Source organism: Heterocephalus glaber, unplaced genomic scaffold (assembly GCF_053883595.1).
Source record: "Heterocephalus glaber isolate CG9 unplaced genomic scaffold, H.glaber_assembly_v1.0 deba00001586, whole genome shotgun sequence".
NCBI lineage: Eukaryota > Metazoa > Chordata > Mammalia > Rodentia > Bathyergidae > Heterocephalus > Heterocephalus glaber.
Window position 1 is genome coordinate 4502751 of NW_028258364.1, and position 20034 is coordinate 4522784.

The window sequence follows — 20034 nt, forward strand, 5'->3', positions numbered from 1 at the left end:
TTTTTAATGCAGCACTGAGAATATAACCCAGGGCTTTATGCATACCAGGTGAATGCTCTACCACTAAGCCATCTCTCCAGCCCTGGTTTGTGTTTTCTTTTCTTTCTTTCTTTTTTTTTTTTTTTGGTACCGGGGATTGAACTCAGGACCTTGTGCTTGCAAGGCAGGTGCAGTACACTGAGTTAAAACCCCAGCCCCGGTTTGTGTTTTCTTTGGTACTATGTGCTAGGCCATTGCCTCTCTATATATTTTCTGTTAATAATATCCTGTTATTTCTTTTTTTTTTTTTTAGAAAAGAATCAAGTGCTCTTCACTCTCTGATTTATATCACTTCAGGAAGAAAGAAGCCTTTTTGTCTCTTTATCAAGCCTACAGTCATGGAATGTGTATATGCTTTTTTTTTTTTTTTTGAGTACTGGGGATTGAACTCAGGACCTTGCACCTCAGAACCACTGAGCTAAATCCCCGGCCCAGTGTACATGGTTTCTTCAGTTTCAGCCCTTGTGATTGCCATTCAACAGAAGTTGCTTATACCATGGTCATCTTTCTTTGTAACCAAACCTTTTGCTTGTGATTTTGCTCTCCTAAGTGTTAATCATTTGTGGCACCAACAACAGCACTAGTAGTTTCTTGCTTATCCTGACACGTCACTGACTTCTTTCTTTTTTCTAGCTTTCAGTATTTCTGGCAATTCTTTCCTTTGCTACCCTTGGAAATAAAACATCTGACATAGTCACAAGTCATCAGCCATGTCTAGATGACCATGAATTCCATGTACATAACTGCTAGTATAACAGAAATATGTCCAATTAACACTGCTAGCAGAAGACTCTCCACTTGAATGTCTCAAAACCTTAATATAATAAGTAAGAAATGGTCAAGTAGTACTTTTAAATGACTTGACCTAATAGTTACATTCCCAAACTGGAGTTAATTGCTTGCTTCAAAACTTCATTTTCTCCAACTAGCTTACGAATTACTGATAGCTCTGGACCTTGAGTTTCTTGGTTTGTTGCATTGAAATCATCTGTAGTGTTCCTTCCTTCTTCCATCTTTCCATTTCTCCAGGGAGTGAAAAAGCTTTTAGCTGATCTTTGATTTCTTCTTCTATCTAACCATGTTATTCTTGGGGTGTAATAATGAAGTTTGCATGCCCCCTTTTATAATCTGATGTAGGCCCACAAGCATTGATGCTTTGCTAATATTGGTTTATTTATTATGCCTTCTTTGGAAAATCCTTTGTGATTACTTGTTTGAAGTTAAAAATACTGATTGGATACAAGATTCTTTTTTTTTTTTTTCAGTTTTCAGCATATATCTCCAACCTGCCCTCAGTCTATATTTGAGTTTAATAAATCACAGTTTAATTTTACTAAGCTTAATTTTCTGCTCTGTAAATTGAGACTAATAATATTAACAATCTCATAAGGTTGTGGTTAGGATTAATTTAATACATGCAATCCTTAGAATGATGCCAGAGTTATATCAAACCCTTATTCAGTGTTAATTATGTGGAAAAAAATTCATTATCATCTCATGCTGAAGACAAATTTTTTTTGTAGTTTTCTACTATTTTTGCAAAAAACCCCCCCACAAACAACACCCCCAAATCAACAGCTTTTGAAGGGTTCATGTTTAATTCTGGGTCTGTAAAAAACTCTTGGTTGATTTTTAGTTGTCTTGATCCAATTTTATCCTCTGTAATGATAGTACTCTTTAATGATGATTTTTTTAAAAAAACCCTAAAAACATACATATTCTCTAGAAGGTATTTAGTATCAAGTATCCTAATAAAGAGTTGCTATGAAGCAAATCTTTTGCTAAAGGTGATTCTCAAACTTGAGTTTACTAAAATGGTCCAAGAAATATAGTAAGGGATTTGCACTGCAGTAATGTCTTTGAAGTCGTCGCCTGCCTTTAATTTTTCAGTAAGCGCCTAATCTCATTAGATTTCATACACCCAGTGTTTGCACTTGCACAAAAGCTGTCCAAACAAAGCCAAAATGTTGACACCACCGTCCTCTGATGGCATTTAGAATGAATATATTAAACACACTTGCACTAGCATTGCATTAAGCTAAGAAATAAATTTTGAACTTTGAACTCAGCAGGATAAAAAGTTTTACTTGATAGCTGAGCAATTGTGTTGTGGTATCATGGGGGGAAGTCATTGTGTTGTTCAGAGAATCCAAATATGCAAACATGCTCTGCATACAGTAGGCACTGCACAAGTAAAGAATTAAAGTAAGGAACAGTCCTCAAATCCTGTTGTTAGGGACATAAATGGAAGGTAAAGTGGACTGGTGGATTTGCTTTGAAATGCACTGAATAAACTTTGATTAAACTCGCTTCAGAGAAAGGCTCTGAAAGAATACCTTCTAGTAAGTGTGTGAACTAGAGTATGCTTTACTTCAATCCACTCTGGTAATTCACAAATTTAGGCATTTTTCTTTAGAATCTGGAAATTATATTTTTATTAAAGGTTTGGAAACTGATGATTATAGAGAACATAAAAGATAAGACTTCTCTGACTTTTGTCATAAAATAAAGATAGCAACAAGGCTAGAATTTGGAACCAACTAAATCTAATGGCTAGAGCTATTTAGTGGTTTCTAAGTAGACAGAAGTGAAAGTAAAAGAGTTTCCCCATATATTGTGTATAAATGTTTATAAACCTATATATCTGTAATATGATCATTAATTAAGAAATATATACCAATGAGGAAAATACCACCCACCAAAATCCATTCATTAAAGTTTGTGCACATTACTTATTGAAAATTTCATAATTCCTCAGCCTGATTTCTTTTACTTTAGACATTATTTGCTTGAGTTTTGCTTTTTGGCTTGTGTGAAAGGATTTCACAAGAAACATTTTTTGAAATTTGTTGATACCAGCTATTATCAGAATAATGTTGAAGATATCTATGTTAACTTATTGGTTTTTTGTGGATATCATGAAAAAAGTTCTCTCAGGTCTTCATATCAAGAGCAGTAGTAATTTCTATGAATAGCTGGCTTGTTTTTATTTCCTGAGCATTGTGATCCTGTAACTAAGTGATCACCTTGTCATTTTTGCTTTGGCTTCTAGGAAGCTTAGAGTTCTATTTGTTTCCTAGCAAGTAAAAAGGGCTACAGAGCATTTAGTCTCTGTGTTACTTACCCTTGGCTTTATTATTTATTTGTTTTGATTTTCCTTTTGTTTAAATTCGCTCAGAAATCATTACAGTTTTAATTGCATAATTTAAAAAAGCTTCCACAAGTTCTTTGTAGAAAGGTATAGGAATATATTCATTCATAAATTCATTCTTAAATTCATACTTGTGGTATGAATTGCAATATGGTTTCCAAAACCACAGCAAATTAGAAACCACATATTAGGAGAGGAACAGTAAGAATGTCAGTTGATATAACAACTGATAAGCCCCAGTGAGGACATCAGAAAACGATCATTAAGAGACAAGTGTGGGAAATCAAAAAGCACAGATATTCAATGCTATGTAATGCAGGGCTGAAAAACCTTAACATCTCTATATCCAGGGATTCGTAATGTGCTGCAAGCCTGCAATTCTTGTCATAAGATGACTTCAACAGTAAGATAAGATTATATTATATTCCACATGCTTTGTCTAACAAGGCAGTGTTCTGTTTATTATCACTTAAAAACATGTGTCTTAAAAAAACTGTTCTCTTGAAGAGACTGAACTTCAGCTGGGCGTGGTGGTGCATGCCTGTAATCCCAGCACTCTGGGAGGCTGAGGCCAGGAATTACAAGTATGAGCAGACCCTGGGCAGTTTAATAACTTGGTTTCAAATAAAAAAATTAAAAGGGGCTGGGGATGTAGCTCAGTGCAGTGGCACTGGGTTCAATTCCCAGTACTGCAAAAAAAAAAAAAAAAAAAAAAAAGACTAAGATTAAACTTCAGGTATCCAGACAATTTAGCAGAAAAACCCTTACTTTTCAAGGTGGTTGGACTAAGGTGTTCTTATGAAAGCAATGCATGAGAAACCTCTACTGCATGACCAGGTCAGAACTTGGTGCTTTGCTTCTGAATGAATCCTTACAAGAGCATGTTCAAGAAGGTAGTCTACTCCATTCCATTGCTAGAACTCATCCATCATTAAGGGCCACAGAAGCCCGCAGAGTGAGATAGGAGGAGGATTCATCCCCCATGGACCCACGGAGGGAGGATTAGGCTCAGATGGAAGTGGTAATATACTGTCATATAACAACAACAATACCAGTGAATATTCTCCTTGTTGGCTCAGTGTTGTTTTCTTCTTTATAAGAAGACAGAAGGTCCTTAGCTTTGGTCTGCAAGAGGAGGGATGCATGTTGCACTAAGAGACAGAGATACTCGATTCTCAGTTGTGAATGAACAAAGACCATAGACATATATCTGAGCCAGCATAGCATGGTGTCTAAAAGCAAGGACTCCAGAGAAAAACACCTGAGTTTAAATCTTGGCTACCTACTAGTTGTGTGATCTTGTGAGCATTAAATAGTGAAATGCTTAAATCAGTGCCTGACTGATTAACCATTATATAAATGATGTTATTTTGTCATTAAATATTATCACTGGAGTCAGAAGAAAGATGAAATTTATTTTGTCTCTAAGGTAATATACGTTGCTTCTTTATCTTGACATTACATTCAATTTCTTTTTACATTAAATGTAATTTGCAATAAATTTTTGAATATCCTCATTCTGGTCTATTCATGGACCTTTGAAATACTTAAAAGGGGAGCAGAGCTCTCGGAGAAATGGATTTGTGTCTTGGCAGTAAAAGTGTTGGGGTGCAATAAGAATTAATTTCAAGGCTGGGCATGGTGTGTGCACCTATAGTCCCAGCTGCAGCAGAGGGAGAGGTTCATTTGAGCCCAAGAGATCAAGGCCAGCCTGTGCAACATAGTGAGACCTCATCTCAAATAAAAAAAGGATAATTCCATATGTCAAACCATAGATCTCGCTTTTTGTGAGTTTATTTTAAATGTCATCTTTTCCATTTTTGGAGGTGGGTACTGGGGGTTGAACCCAGGACTTTCGCACTGAGCTATATTTCCAACCCTTTAATTTTTTTTTTTTGGTGTTTAATTTTGAGATGGGGTCTTACTAAGTCACTAAATTTCCCAGAATGGCCTCAAGCTTGCAATATTCCTGCCTCAGCCTCCCAGAGTGCTGGGAGGACAAGCATGTGCCACCAACCCTGGCCTAAGCATAGCTTTAATTTAATTTAAAAAATAACATAACATTATAAAAATGTGTTTAGTCTTTATCTAGTTTTAGCCACATAAACAAAGCAAAAATCGCCATTATGGAATAAATAATATGATATATTTGTGCTCCATTCTTTGTTGGGGGATATATATCTATATCTATATCTATATCTGTATCTATATCTATATATAGTTATAGTTATAGTTATATGCCACCCCAAAAGACTGGAATATAAAGTATTTATAACAGTGATTCTCACACTTGTATTTTTTTTTTCTTTATTCTTTTTTTCTGGTACCGGGGATCGAACTCAGGAATTTGAGCTTGCCAGGCAGGTGAGGTGCCACTGAGCTAAACCCCAGCCCTCACACTTGTATTTTTCCTCTGCCATGCTTATTAAATATTTACTTACCATGCTCAAAACCTTCCCATAAGTATTTCCTAGCATACTGAATGCATTTTACCTAGCATATTGAATGCATTGAAATACAAATAAAATCATTAGCAGATTTGAACATCTTAATTAATAGATTATTTGCAACTTAGTGTCAACACTTTAGTTAATTACTAATAAGTGGTTCTATAATGCTAAATGGGTAAATTTGTTTTCTGCTCTTTCACTCACTATTATTCTTAAGCAATTCCCATATTATGAATTTTAGAAACTGTTATAAAAACCTTTCAAGCATACACACAAAAGAGCAAACTATAATGGTCCTACCTCTCACCCAGATTAAATAGTTATCCAACATTTTACCACACTTAGGCAGAATCATTTTTAAAACAAATCCCAGGCATTGTGACATTTTGACATTTCACCTCTAAACACTTCAGCATGGGTCTCTAAAAAAGAGGTAATTTTATCGTATGACCACAACCACCTTTATCACAATTGACTGAAGTAACATTTAACTCAGTGTATAGTTAAATTTCTCTAAAAGACTCAGAAAGGTCTTTCTGGGTTAATTTGTTTGCTTCAGGATGCAACAACTCCCCCCCCCCCCGCCCCGCCCCAGCTCAGTAGACACACAATTCACACACTGCATATGGTTTTGTGTCTCTTAAATCCCTAAAATGTAAAACTGTGTCATCTAATGTGTTAGACACTTGAGGAACATGATCATAATGTACTATAAAGAAAGATAGAAAGCTTTTTATTCACAGACATATTAATGACAACATTAGATATAAAGAGAAACTAAATACCTAATAATAAAAGATCACTTAAGTATAATATATATTATATAAATATATTATCATATATCATATCTATCTATCTATATAAATGAAGGGGTCCAACAGATGCAGGGAGGAGGAGGGAGAGGAGGGGAAGGTGGTCACAAAAAGAATCAAGAAGTGTCATGTACCTGTACCAACTCCTCATGATGAATGTAATCGTTATGTACCACGAACATGTACCAGTACAAAAAATTAAATAAGATGAAGTGATTAATTAAGATGGTATAATTTAATTTTATAAATAAATTTATAAATAAAATTAAATAAGATAATAAGTGACATTAGCCACATTTGGAATGCTTAGTTGTGATTGCCGTACTGGACAGAACAGATGCAGATCATTTCCATTACAACAAGAAGCTGTGTGACAGGAGGCTCCAAAAGATTAACTCCTCTTTCTCTTCTCCAGGTCACTGTATTACTGGAGAAATTAGATCAATTTTTTTTTTTTTTTTTTTTTTTTTAGTACCAGGGATCGAACTTGGGACCGACCTTGCGCTTCCGAGGGAGGCACCAGAACCACTGAGCTAAATCCCCGGCGCCTAGATCAATTATTGATAGTTTTGAATAACTTAAGAACAGTTGAGTTTGTTCCTTTCAACCTGTTTTTTTCCTGTAAATTGGAAGTGTTATGAAAAACTTAAAGCTCAATTGGTTTCGTGTGTGTGTGTATAGAGATTGTAGGAATATTTCAGAGGTGGTACTGCATAGTTTGATAATAAGGATTTGTATAATAGATTTTTATTTCATTAAGTATATTATACTTAAATTATATTTTATTATTGGGTATTTAGTTTGTTTCACTTTATATCTAGTGTTGTCCTTAGTATTTCTGTGAATAGAGAGCTTTCTTCTTTCCTTCTTTCTATTTTTCTTTCTTTTCTTGTGCTATTTAGTGTATTTAGGATAAATGACAAAAAAGAAAATTCTCTATAAAGCTGCTAATATGACTTTAGACATATATTGTGTAATTATTTTTCCAAAGGATCGTACAACTGACAAGGCCCACGTATATGCTAGTAACATGCAGGTACTTGTTTTACCACATCTTTCCCAGCATCAAGTATTATCATGGAAATGGTCAGTTTCTCTATTTAATAGTGTCTTGCAATTTGAATATATTTTTTCCTCTGTTCTTTCTTATTCTGTCATGTGTAGGGCAGGCTGTACTAAAAAGGCCCTTCTTCAAACAAGGTACAGTTCCAACAACTTAGGCTTGAAGGGAGGATGCACGGAAGCTTTGCCCTGGGCCCTTCCTGCCTAGATCCTTTGGGCTAATAATCCCTTTTTTCTCTGTATGATTCATCCTGAGCAGGCTTAGTGGTTAATCTTCTATTTCCAGTTTTATGCTCTGTTCCTCCCCCTTGCCTAGATCTGAAACATCCTTTCCTTTAACAATTCAAATGTCTTGGCTATTCATTTTCCCCTTTGGTTTAGAAAGCTTTAGTTGTCAATTCTATTCCCTTGTCAGCAACAATTTTTATTCTTACTGGCTTAGTCAGGCTGTCTGCCTTGGCTTTCTTTATAAGTGTTTTTGTGTAGAAATTTTGCCTCCTAGGAAGCCCACTGTAGCATAACATAATTAAGTGACAATATATGAGGTGCCAGGGCTTTACAAGCAGTTAATGACTGGTTGGAAGATTTATAAGCAAGAGGTGAAATCAAAGAGAACCAAACGCTCAAGTTCTATATAACACAAAAACAAAAACAAAACAAAAATGTGGTTAAAATTGTTGTTTAATAGTTACTTGAAAAGAAGTACATGAAAATGTGCATATTAAGAAATCTTGAATGCAATTGCACATTTACTAACACAGCACCATCTGGGGATTGTACTTCCTTCCCCAGCCTCCCATATTTGCGTGCCTCCCATCACCTTCTCCTTCAGCATTTGTTTTCCAGCCTGCTGGCCTTTGGCCCTATTTTGATTCTTCATCGCTCTCCCTTACATTTTCAGTAAAAATAAAACAAGTGTGACTGAGGTCCGAATCTGGCTCGTGGTACAAAGCTACACATGCAAGATGCTAACTGGTACAGAAAATATCTGTCATGGGAAAGTTAAAACTGTAATTAGAAAGTTAGCTTTGGAATTTCCTGCCAATCTGTCTCTTAAATTAATGTTTTAATTTGATGTCCTCATTTGACTGTAAAAGAAAAATGGGTGTGGGCTTTATCTGTCTCAAACTGAAGCTCCCTGAAGTAGAAAAGAACAAGCCAATAAACAGACAAAAAACCCCACATGCAACTTTGTATGTCTGTGATGAAGTAAGACACCTCAACAGCCTAGAACTCTCATCGAATACCCTCTATGGCTGTATGATCAAATACTTGTGAGGATGGTACTGTGTATGTACAAAGTGAGTTTTGGATCACTGATAGTTGTATCATAGCTTTAAGTCTTATTTTCCATTTTTTCAGAAGCTCAAAAACTGACATCTGGAAAGTTACACTTTTTAAAATGTCTAGCTGAACTGGTACTTTCTACACAGATCCCTCTGAAATGAATTTTCAACCCAAGAACACATCTCCACCTCACCCTGGAGTAAATTTAAAGTGGGTGAACATCTCCTACTAGGTTGGAAAACAAGTTTTGTGATACATAATGAACTATTTCCTTCTAAAGGTATTGGTTGGCACAAAAGTTTTAATAATAAGTATGTGGTGAGTAAAACTATAATCAAGGTTATCAGAAGAAGTTCAGCTTGATATACTATTCTAGCATCCATCCCTTTCTATTTTTAATGATGAGATTTTAGAGTAGTCAAGTCAGAAATGAAGCTGAGATTTTTAAGATGGCATTGAGTGTTTTAGGTCTTTGTTGAGCAAGGGAATCAGCGTCAGCTGCTTTAGCATTTGAGATTGTGTTCTGTGGTTAGGCTTCTTATCATCGTAAACTCCAGGGTTCCAACTGCTGTGAGGCCCTTTTTAAAATGGTGTTCTAGGGGGCTCCACTTGTCTTCCTGTCCAAAAACTTTCACGGTAAAAATGATCCACCGCGAAGTGCCAATGTGCTTGACTTTGGAGGTAAGCGTGGCTCATTCTGGTAGTCAGCTCTGCAGATGTTTCTGACTGTGGGGAGGGGCGGGAGGTGTATTTATTTGTAGTCACTGACTTTACTCCAGATTTACTGAAAAATCAAAATCCCATTTTCCTAATGTATAAGTGGAGATGATCTGACCCTGAGATAAGCCTTGCCTTCTACTAGATTAGTATTGAGCTAGAGCTAAAAAAAATTGCGATATCTTTGGGGCAATTTCTATTAACCCTTACTAGCCTAATGATTCTCCTTCTCACTGTGGACGTTCTGTACACAGAAGGAGGAAACATTCTCTACAAGCAGGAGAATCCTCTGTTACGGTGGAAAGTACTGACACTTCGTATAAATCAGTTTATTTTTTTTGTCAAGTGTTGAGTCATGCAAATTTCTTCCTATGAAAGCATTGCTCACTGGTGGCAAACATACACAGGAGTGCCAGCCCTGCCCCCACTGAGAGTGTGCTGGACCATTTGGTTGGGGTGAAAGCAGTGAGGCATTGGACTGCAGAGCCAGAGATGTCACAGTGCCCTCTCCTTGGCAGGTTCTGAAGACTCAAAGGAGAGTAAGCTCAAATTTTGCCACTTTATTATTCTCAAAAAGTTAGGGGGGCAGTTGTTAAACTGGTCTTTCCTGGGACCCCAACCCTAGAGCACCTGGATGATATTTGGACTCTGTACCCCGGGTGTGGGTTTTATCAGTCTCAAACTCCATTATGCAAAAAATAAAAAAGAAAGAAGAAAAGGAAAGAAGGAAAAGGAGTAATGTTAATTTTCTATAACTCAACCTAGACTTATCTGGACCTTTATTATTCTGAGTGGTTGATTTGGTTCTTTTGCTAAATGGTCAACTCAGTGATATTTAAACATTCCAGAGGTGAACACAGTCCTGGCTTTCTCTTCTTTATCTTTATTCTTGTGCTGGATATTGGCAATAGCAGGGCTGGGGGCTTAGCTGTGCTATGACATGAGAGAGCAAAGACCTCCAGTTCCAACCTCACTATGTTGGCATCTGCTGATCTTTCTGAATTCCTTTTGATTTTTTACTCACCACTCCCTGCTATGGCACACAGTCATCAGGCCTTTGTAAATTACCCTTGATCCACTTTTTCTGGACCACCAGATACCTTGAGTTTCCTCATTCTTCCTCAGACAGACATCTTTGGCGGCCCTGCAGTTGTCTCTCTTTCTACCCTCCAGATGGGCCTAGAGCAGCCCAGTTGCCCCTTCAGGGTTCTATGTGTGCAGAATTCCCAATGACACTTGTTTCCGCAGGCTTCCCTGGGAAATTAGGCACATAGCTCCTCTTTCTTTAGTCACACTCAAACTTATCTGAGAATGAGTTTCATTACCTCTTTTCTCCAAGGGATACAGTGCAGAGTCGAAAGACATGATAATTTCCTTCTTACAGATTCACCTGTGTGGTTCACTCACTTGTTCAGGTCAAAATCTTTGGATTCACCCTTGAATCCCATCTCAACAGTCCGTGTCAATTCCATCAACTGCTCCTGTTCTCTTGTTAAGTAGGGCCGTGCTTTCAAATGTCTGTTTCCCTCTGTGTTAGTCAGGTTTCTGTCATTGTGACAAATACCTGACACAAATAACTTTTAAAAAAAAGAAAATGAACTTATTTGGGCTCATGGTTTCAAAGATTTACTTCAGTCCATGGTTGCTTGGTCCTTTTGCTTTGGGCTTGGTGCAGCACCACACATCATAGCAGGAGTGTGTAGTGGAGGGAGACTTCACAGTGTGGAGGATAGGAAGCAATGAGATTGACAGAGGGGAGGCTGGGGTTCTAATATCTTGTTCAAGGACACATTCCCAATGACCTGTCCTCCTTCTAGTACTAGAGGTCACCTCCTAAAAGTTCCACCACCTCCCAACGGGATAGTCATCTGGGGACAAAGCCTTTAACACATGGGCTTTTGGGGGACATTCAGTATCCGAATTCACTTGAGTGTAAGCTCCACAAATACATAGAACTGTAAAAATTTATCATTTATCCTTGAATTCTCAAGAGAGTGTCTGAACCATGGTATGTGTGCACAAATTTTGTTGAATGAGAGCCAAGTTGTTTCCTTTTAAGCTTATTATTATAAACTGCTTTCTATGGGCATCTTTTCAGCTGTGTCTTAGTATCCAAATTTGCTAAGAGTAAATTCCTAGAAATTGATTTTCTAGGTTAAATGATGTAAACATTGAAAAAAATATTGATGCATATTGACACATTGTCTTCAACAACTCATTTCAGTTTAGTTCATGAGAATGACCTTTCTGGCACCTCAGCAGTATTGAGCATGATTCTTCAAACTTTATCAATGTGTTAGTTGAGAGAAAAAAGTGATTATTTTAACATCAGTATATACATTTTCAGTTTCTTAATTCAGAGTAAAATATCTTGGTTGTGTTGTCTGATTCTGGGTGAGATTTACTACAGAATACAAGGAAGATTTCATTATTGCACAACACTTTAAAAAGTAAAATTAAATTAAGGAAATCATTGCTCCCTCTAAAATAGAACTTCAACACTTTAGACCTGGAGACTGTGTCCTAATGGCCCTCTACTACTGTGCATCAATTCATTTGTTTTAGAAAAGCTTCTGTAGATGTGTCTGAGCTTCACTCACTCAATACTTTATGTTTTTAAATATTACTGAACAATAAAGAGAGTTGGGGATGTGGCTCAGTAGTAGAGCACTTTCAAAGCCTGTGTGAGGCACTGGGCTTAGTCCCAAATGAAGAGGTTGTGTTTTGCTCAATCTTTATATACTATAGGAGTTCCAATAGCTAAATTTTAGAAGAAAGATGAATTTTTATGAAAGAAGAATTATTTTATGAAGAATTCCTGCACATAGCACATGCCTCTTAATGGAAAAAAAATGATTATAAACAATTTTTAGTTGTAGTGGACCTATTGAGGTGAAATTGGCCTTTGTGCTCTGTGTGGGAGCTTTTCCTCTCAGTACACTGAAAACACAATGCATTTTGTAATGGAACAAAAGTGCTTCAAGCTCATTTTCTGTGTCTTGCTCAGGAGATTTATGTGCTGGTGGCCATTTGTCCATATAAACCAATGGGCCCTGTTTGTTTTCTATGCCTCATAATACTAGAGACGACTTCAGCCTCTAGCTCTGTGAGCCCTAAAACTTTTGAGCAAATGATTATACACCACTTTCCTTTCTGTGTCTTATTATTCTCTGAAAGTGTGAAAAACAGCAACTTCAGCTAGAAGGGCATATGTGTAGGTATGTTTGTATGTATTTGTAAGCAGTAGGTTGAAAAGTCTGAACATTTCAAGAAAAGATACATATACATACAGCATTTCAGTCATATTTTATGGATTATGTGACTCCTAGTATTTAGAATATTGAAAGTATCTATTAATTACCCTCTTTTTTGGTCTATAAGCATTCACACATTTTCTTGGTTACATTTGACCAAGGACCTTTTCAGCATTTGATTAACTTGCTCCAGCATCTGCTCATATATTTTTCAAATTAATAGTTTTTGAAAGAAAGAACAGGCCATGTTGCTCTCACTTACCTTTTTTGGCTTGTATGTGGATTTTTCATGGGCTGCAATGGAAATACTGTGAGCACGGATTATCTTTTCAGGCTTAGGTGTAAACACTAGAGCTTACTATAATAACTTGGATCATGCACCATCCTAGGAACTAGGGTTATTTCCTTGCGTCACTTGAGTGCATGGATCAGTTGCCAAGCAACTTGCATTCTTATGGGGCCAGGCTGAGGAACAAAGGGGCGCCAGGTGGTAATACAGAGAAGGAAAATGACAAAGACACATGGAAAAATAAAGCCTCCATCTGGGAACTGTAGTGCATAAACATTTAGAAATTGGAATATGTTCCCCCTTAATAATTCATTTCAATAGTTATCAATCTATGGTAATATCTATGGATATCTATCTGTCCTTTCATCACCCATTCATTCATCTACTCATCTGTCCATCTTGACAGACTGATTTCAAGGTTAGAAAGTACACATAGTAAGCCAAAGCTATATGTCTCTTATATTAGCTACTTTGCTGATAATAGTCCACTGAGTTGTCTGTTATTGTCTCTATGTCTAGTTTTGTCAATGGGAAAGTACAACTATCGTCTGAGAAGGGCATGGTAATGAAGATCTCAGTTCCCTCAAAGATGAATGTCTGGGTTACTTCACCAGATAAGCTTTCTAGACTAGTGGAAGTGCCTGCCGTGAATGTGAGGACTTTACAACGAGTGGTAAAGGAAGAAATTACAAAACATACCAACCATAACAGTTGATGGGTTTACCTTTTCTGTCGTCAGATTTTTTTCCTCAGAAATTGTGACCCACTGCCATCTTTGATAAGGTACAACAGAAAGGAGTAAATTTAACATGAGACATCAATGGATGGGGTGGAGTGTTGTACTCTTGGACCCTAATGGACACTGTCAATGTTTAACCTGTTGCCTTTAGGTCCTTTTCCCATTTCTGTGCATCCCTAACCTGGCCACTAAGTGCTTTTGCCTCACAGCCTGCATTTGAGGTTTTCTTCAGAGGCCTGCCTTCAGGCTAGCGGAATTGTTTTTGTTTTTAGATTCAGGTAGCCAAAGAAAGTTGCTTGAGAATTTTATTGCTTCCTAATGGCTATTAACCAATGAGCAACTGGCCAGGGGCAAGGAACCTTCTTTTCCTTCATTTGGGATAAACACAGACACTATATTCTGTAGTTTTCTAGTAGGATCAAGCTGAAGGGCTTTGTATGAATTTGCACTTTTGTTTAAGTCATTTTTTTCTCTTTGACTTCCCTCATTTGTGTATTGTATTGTTCTGAAGACACTTCCATAATAAATTATTCATGAGAATTATCATCTTAAGGGGTTTACTTCTGAAAGCCCAGCCTGAAATCCAGCTTTTGCACTCCTAATTGAGTGATGTCTTGATGAATACATCTCTTCCCTAAGTAAGTCAGACATATTGCAAAGAAGAATAATATTAATGCTAAAATGAAATGAAATGAATCAATATCAGCATATCTCAAACAGCTCAAGGGAATTATTTCATTTGTAGAATATTTCATAGTATAATTATGTATAGCTCATTATTAAAAAGAAATGGCTTTCTCAAACATGTTCTATTTTCCTATATATGGTTGACTGCAATTATAGTTGACCATAGGCAACTGCAGGATCACCAGAGTTTGTTATGAAATGCCACTTATCATATCAGTTTCTTATTGGATCTGTCCCTTTTTTTTTTACTGAGATTGTAGAAGTTGGTGAGATAATAATAATAATATTAATAATAATAGATAATAATAATAATAGATAATGTGAAATAGAAAGAAAAGGAGCAAAGGGGAAGGGGAAGTGGGAGGGGTAGGGGAAAGGAAAGAAGGGAATGGAATTAATATGAGAAAATGAATAAATGGAAACAAAGTCTTTGTAAATAGGGAGGGATGGAGGGGTTGAAGGGAGGGCAGGGGAAGGGTGAAAAATAAGAACCAAGAGAGATTATGTAAAGGTGAAAATTTCCAATGATGAATGTAACTGTATTATATGCCTAAAATGTACCAATAAAATGAATTAAAAAAAGAAGTTGGTAGTTGTCCGTGGACAGAACAGAGAGTTTGTTTTAGGTATTCTTCACCTCTCTTTCCTACCATGCCATTTTACTACCCTGGGAGGAGCAAAGAGGAGTTCAAAGTAAGAGGGAGGCTGAAAAAGGGCTGCATATACTAGAGGCTGATTTGTGCACAGAGGAACCTTTTTCCACTGTTAGCCACTGTCTCTTTTCAAGGTGTGTATATTAAAATCATAGGAGGATATTTTTCTTTTAATTTTCAAAATACACATACATGCATGCTTCCACTGCAAATGTATTGAATCATAATCACATGGGCAGGTGGAGGGATAGAGGCAAGTAACATAACCTTGTGCTTAAAGTTACTTCCCCCACTTATTATTATAAAAAATTCAAACGTACAAAAAAGTTAAGAGATTGCCACTCACATACCTACTTTTTACACCCAGTCTTCATAATTTAGATTTAAAAACCCTCAGGCAATTCTGATGATGGTCTGTTCTTTAGGTCTTTCAGTTTACACTCTGTCAATCTTCTCTGCTGCTGGATCACAGTGGGGAACAGCCTTGCCTTGTCCCATGACTCATGAAAAGACCTGCAGACAGCAACCTACTCTGACTTCCTTTTACCCTATTCTAGTTGTAGCTGACAACTGAATAAGACATATTTGTCCTTTATTTACTTTGTTGATATTTAAAAGTGTATGTTGTTAGGATCTTGAAATAGGTAATTAAACACAAATGTTGGGTTATAAACCAATTTTTAAGTGTAAGTGCAGAAAAAAGAAACTGAAGCTCTGTGTGAAGAAAAAAAATGTTCATCAACTTTTTTAAAAATTCCAGAGCTATGGTCTACTTTAGATTAATCTGTCTAAGTGGTTGTACCTTTTTTGGGTGGTGGGTAGGTCACAGAGCCCTCTAAGAATTTGATGCAAGTGCTAGATACTCTCTTGAGTGATTGCATATATGAACCAAATATAGTTTATTTTGCATGCAAATTCAGGGAAATCCTTTATGAATCTGCCAGGTTAAAAACCCTTTTCTGTGTTGTAAAGGAAGGTCCTGATTCTGTGGTGAAAGCTAAAATATCCATAAAAGATATCTTAGTTAGTTTCCTCATTGCTGGAACACAATACTCAATACACACAGCTCTAAGGAGGAAAGGTTTATTAAGGGAAGAAGTTCTAAAACACCCAGCTATGAAGATATTCCATATATTCTTCTCATAGGAGGTTGTTTTAATTTCCATTTAAGCATACTTGGTACTAGCATTTTACTCTTCATTGCTTTATTTGTATGTACTCACTGTTGTCCCATAGAATTTAAATTGAGTCAGAGCAAGGATCTTGTTACCTTGCATATCACTGTATCCTTGCATGTTGCACAGTGCCATGCACCTATTAAGGGCTAATAAATATATAATAAATTGTTGAATGAATGAATAATGAATTTTCAGAGTTCATGATAAGACTCAACTATGTGTATTTTCTCAAGGGTACTTAGGAAAGGTATCTGGCCAATTAATTGTATTTGTAATAAATTCTTTTCCTGATGATGATGAGGGTGATAACATCAGCTGACTTTCTTTGTAACTGCTATTTGATAAACTAAAGTGGGGATCCCGAAAGAAATAAAAAAGTCATGTTAAAGCACAGCTTTAAGCAATATCCTTTAATGTCTGACTGCTGGGAAGACCAGCCACAGATAATCTAGTCTGCATGCCAGGATCCCAGGGAAGCTGGCAAACTGGGAGCAAAGTCAGCTTTTGAAGAGAAAAAGACAAAGTCATTGATAACAACAGGCACTGCAAACAGTGGTCATGGTTGCTAACAAGAGAGTGGGCCTGTTGTAATAGGGCACAAAGACCTGACCCTCTTGCAGGCCTTCCAGTTAGTCATGGGAGGAGCCCAGTCAGCACGCTAACTTCCCCAGGGGAAGACCATGAGATTCTACTTACCCTTTTCTATCTATCTCCTTCCTTCCTTCCTTCCTTCCTTCCTTCCTTCCTTCCTTCCTTCTTGCCATGCTGGGATTGAACTCATGGTAGATAAGTACTCTACTACTGAGATACATCCTCAATACCAGCCTTTCCCCCTTTAAAATTTGTTTTTATTTGGAGACTGGGTCTTTCTAGGTTGCCTAGGCTGGCCTTGAAACTTCCACCCTCTTGCCTCAGCCTTTCTAGCAGTTGGGATTAGGGGTGTGTGACCACTTCACCTGGATCAAGCTGTTTTCTTTAACCACTCTAGTTTATCTAAAAGTCATGCAGACATACCAAGGCATTTATTGTAATCACTCTTCCTTCTTTCTCCCCTCCCCAAATTTTAAAATTTATTTTTAAACTGAAAGTGGATACCATGTAAGCACCTCACACACATTTACTATATTATATGAAAAGTCTTACTTTATTGTTTATTGAGATGTTCACTGTAAGCATTAAGAAATATGCATATTTCTTTTCTTGCTGTTTACACATAAATAGAACAAAATCTCAAATTAAAAAGTAATTAGACACCTTTGGAAAGACCTTTTAGAATTCATGTCACACTTTTCTGACCAAATACTAACACACTGAAGAACACACGTATAAAAACAAAGCAAAGGAAAGAAGAAAGAATGGAAGGAAGAAAGAAGGAAAGGAAAGAGGGAAGGAGGAAGGGAAGAAAGGAAGGAAAGAAGAAAAGAAGGACAGAAGGAAAGAAGGAAAGAGGGGAGGAAGGACAGAAGAAGGAAGGAAAGAGAAAAGGAGGAAGGAAAGAAGGAGAGAAAGGAAGAAAGAAGGAAGGAATCAGGGAGGGAAGGAATTAAGGAGCCTGTAACTTCCTGATTCTTACTGACTTGGTTGTTTTCTTGGCCCAGATCTCAAATTGTAGAGTGGTGGGTTTTGTATCAGAGGCTAAGCATGGGGGTTTTATTTTCTGCTCCAACTAGAACCAAGATGTCAAAAGAATATGTTGGGGGATTTGCTTTTTAAAATGATTTCTATTTCTGTGGCCCAGTCAGAGAGTATAGAGGAGTTTGGGCAGATTCCAGGAAACAACTTACATGTAGAGAATTGGGAACAATAGGGTCCTGCTTACATGTAGTTATTTCTTTGGAGTAAGTGGCAAGTTCTCAAAGTAATCTTGTCTGTGAGACATCAATATTTCTGAGAAATTTTGACAAATGGCTTCACAATAAATGACCCTGGAGTTGGAACATACTAGACCTACAGGACCCTGGCTGTGGCACAGTAGGGTGACAGGTAAGCTGCTCTGGGCTCCGATGCATGGCTAAAAATGACAAGTGGGTGGACAGAGGTCTTGTGCTGCCTGTTCTTCTGGGCTCATTTTCCTTTCCTTTTCCAGGCCCCGGCTGCTTTATCATGGACTCTACCACATTCAGCACAGCTATAAAAACCCTTATGGAGTACAAAATTGTAGGAGGAATTTGGGTTTTATTTTTCTTTTGGGTTTACTATGACTTAGTAGACTAGGTTCAGCACACTTTGTCATGTTCCTTAAACCGCAGGATCCCGAGGGCAAATTCCTTGGAGGAAAGGGGCTCTGAGAGTTGATTAGCACTGTGTGCCTGCTTCCTGCCTCTTCTCTGCTCAGGTATTAGTCGCTCAGATTGCTGAGCTAGTGCTCAGCTCCCCAGGTCCCTTGCTTCATTTTAATGCAAGCCAGTGATGCAAAGTCCCCAGCTTGGCCTGTCAGAACTTGATAGCTCTGTAAACACTGAAATCCTTGTTGCCATAACAGCAGGAAAAATAATATGGGATCTTGCATATAAATATAGCTGAGGCCTTGGGGAATGGGAGCATTTCTAAATGACTTGAGTCTCTGTCACGGCATAATCTCTTATAAATAAATGTTAACGTAGTCACTGAATGCAGACTGGATTCTTGCCTGACTATGGTGTTCAGCCTTCTAGACAATAGTTATGGTAAGGGATTATCTTTTAACATAGTGCAGTTATCTCTTTTGTTTGTTTTCTTTTTTCATTATTCACATAAGCCAAGGGAAATGAAAAGCATCTTATTTCAGGCAAAAGGGCCTGTGAATGATTAACTCTGGTTCCATGCATTGGGACTTTGCATAGCAACCCCTTGGCTCATTACTAGAAAAGGCTCTGGGCAGCAGCAGCAGCACAGGGACCTGAGACCAACATTCTCAAATGAAGGTGGTGAGAAACAGATTAAGTATAAGCATTCCGTTTATGGGTAGAATTCTCTGTAGCTGGTTTATTTAATTTTGCATTGGTTTTACTGCACTTTTCTTGGTGGATATGTGTTTTCCTGACCTTTACTTTGGGATTTACTTTTGCTTTTTGAGTGTACTTGAGAAACCAAGTTCAACTTGGCCATGATGATGGCTTAGTGTGATTTATGCCACCATATTTTATGTTTTCTCCCCAGTACCATCCAAAGTTGTACTAATTCTTGCTAATTCTGTATTGAAAACTAGAATTAACAGATAGTTTCATAAGGGTTTAAAGTTTTAATTTCAGCTCAACTAAAATTACTGGTTAATTTTTGCAGTCTTGCAATTATAAGCACAAAGCATTAGATGAAAGAAAAAGAAGCAAATGGTGTGATTACATGATCCTAACTAAAAGGATATAAGTATGTGAAGGAGTCTCATTGTACAAATATGAGAGATGAAATCAAGACCAATTCCTTATCTTTTTGTGGACACTTGGTTCTTAAACATTTATGTAACAGGGTCCGTTTTCATGGAAAAGAAAGACAAGTTAAAAGAGACAGAAGAAAATGGAATACAATCTAAGGACAGAAGAAACATTTGAGAATTTAGAAAAATGTAGTATAGTTATAATTGAGCCAAAATATTTAGGACACTTAAATGTAGACTGCAAGTCAATCCAGATGTTTATTTATTAATGTTAATAATGTTTCCAGTGTTGTTATAGAATACCAAATCCCAGGGGTTCTTCTTCTAAGTTTAAAGACAAATGCATGGTTTTTATTCTTTTCCA

At 37.0% G+C, this 20034-nt stretch overlaps 1 protein-coding gene across 7 annotated transcripts in view; it reads left to right on the plus strand.

Moving 5' to 3' along the window:
• LOC110343973 (uncharacterized) overlaps window positions 1–20034 on the plus strand; it is a 228800-nt gene that overhangs the window by 63539 nt on the left and 145227 nt on the right. The window contains exon 3 of one of the 7 annotated variants that reach the window (XM_087193262.1): window positions 293–14835. The exons of 5 other annotated variants lie outside the window; for them this stretch is intronic. In XM_087193262.1, the coding sequence (XP_087049388.1) occupies window positions 293–321 (29 nt within the window). In that variant the 3' untranslated portion in view covers window positions 322–14835. Of the gene's footprint in view, window positions 1–292; window positions 14836–14869; window positions 19222–20034 lie in introns of those variants that run through there. One more of the 7 variants, XR_002386236.2, reaches the window with a different exon arrangement.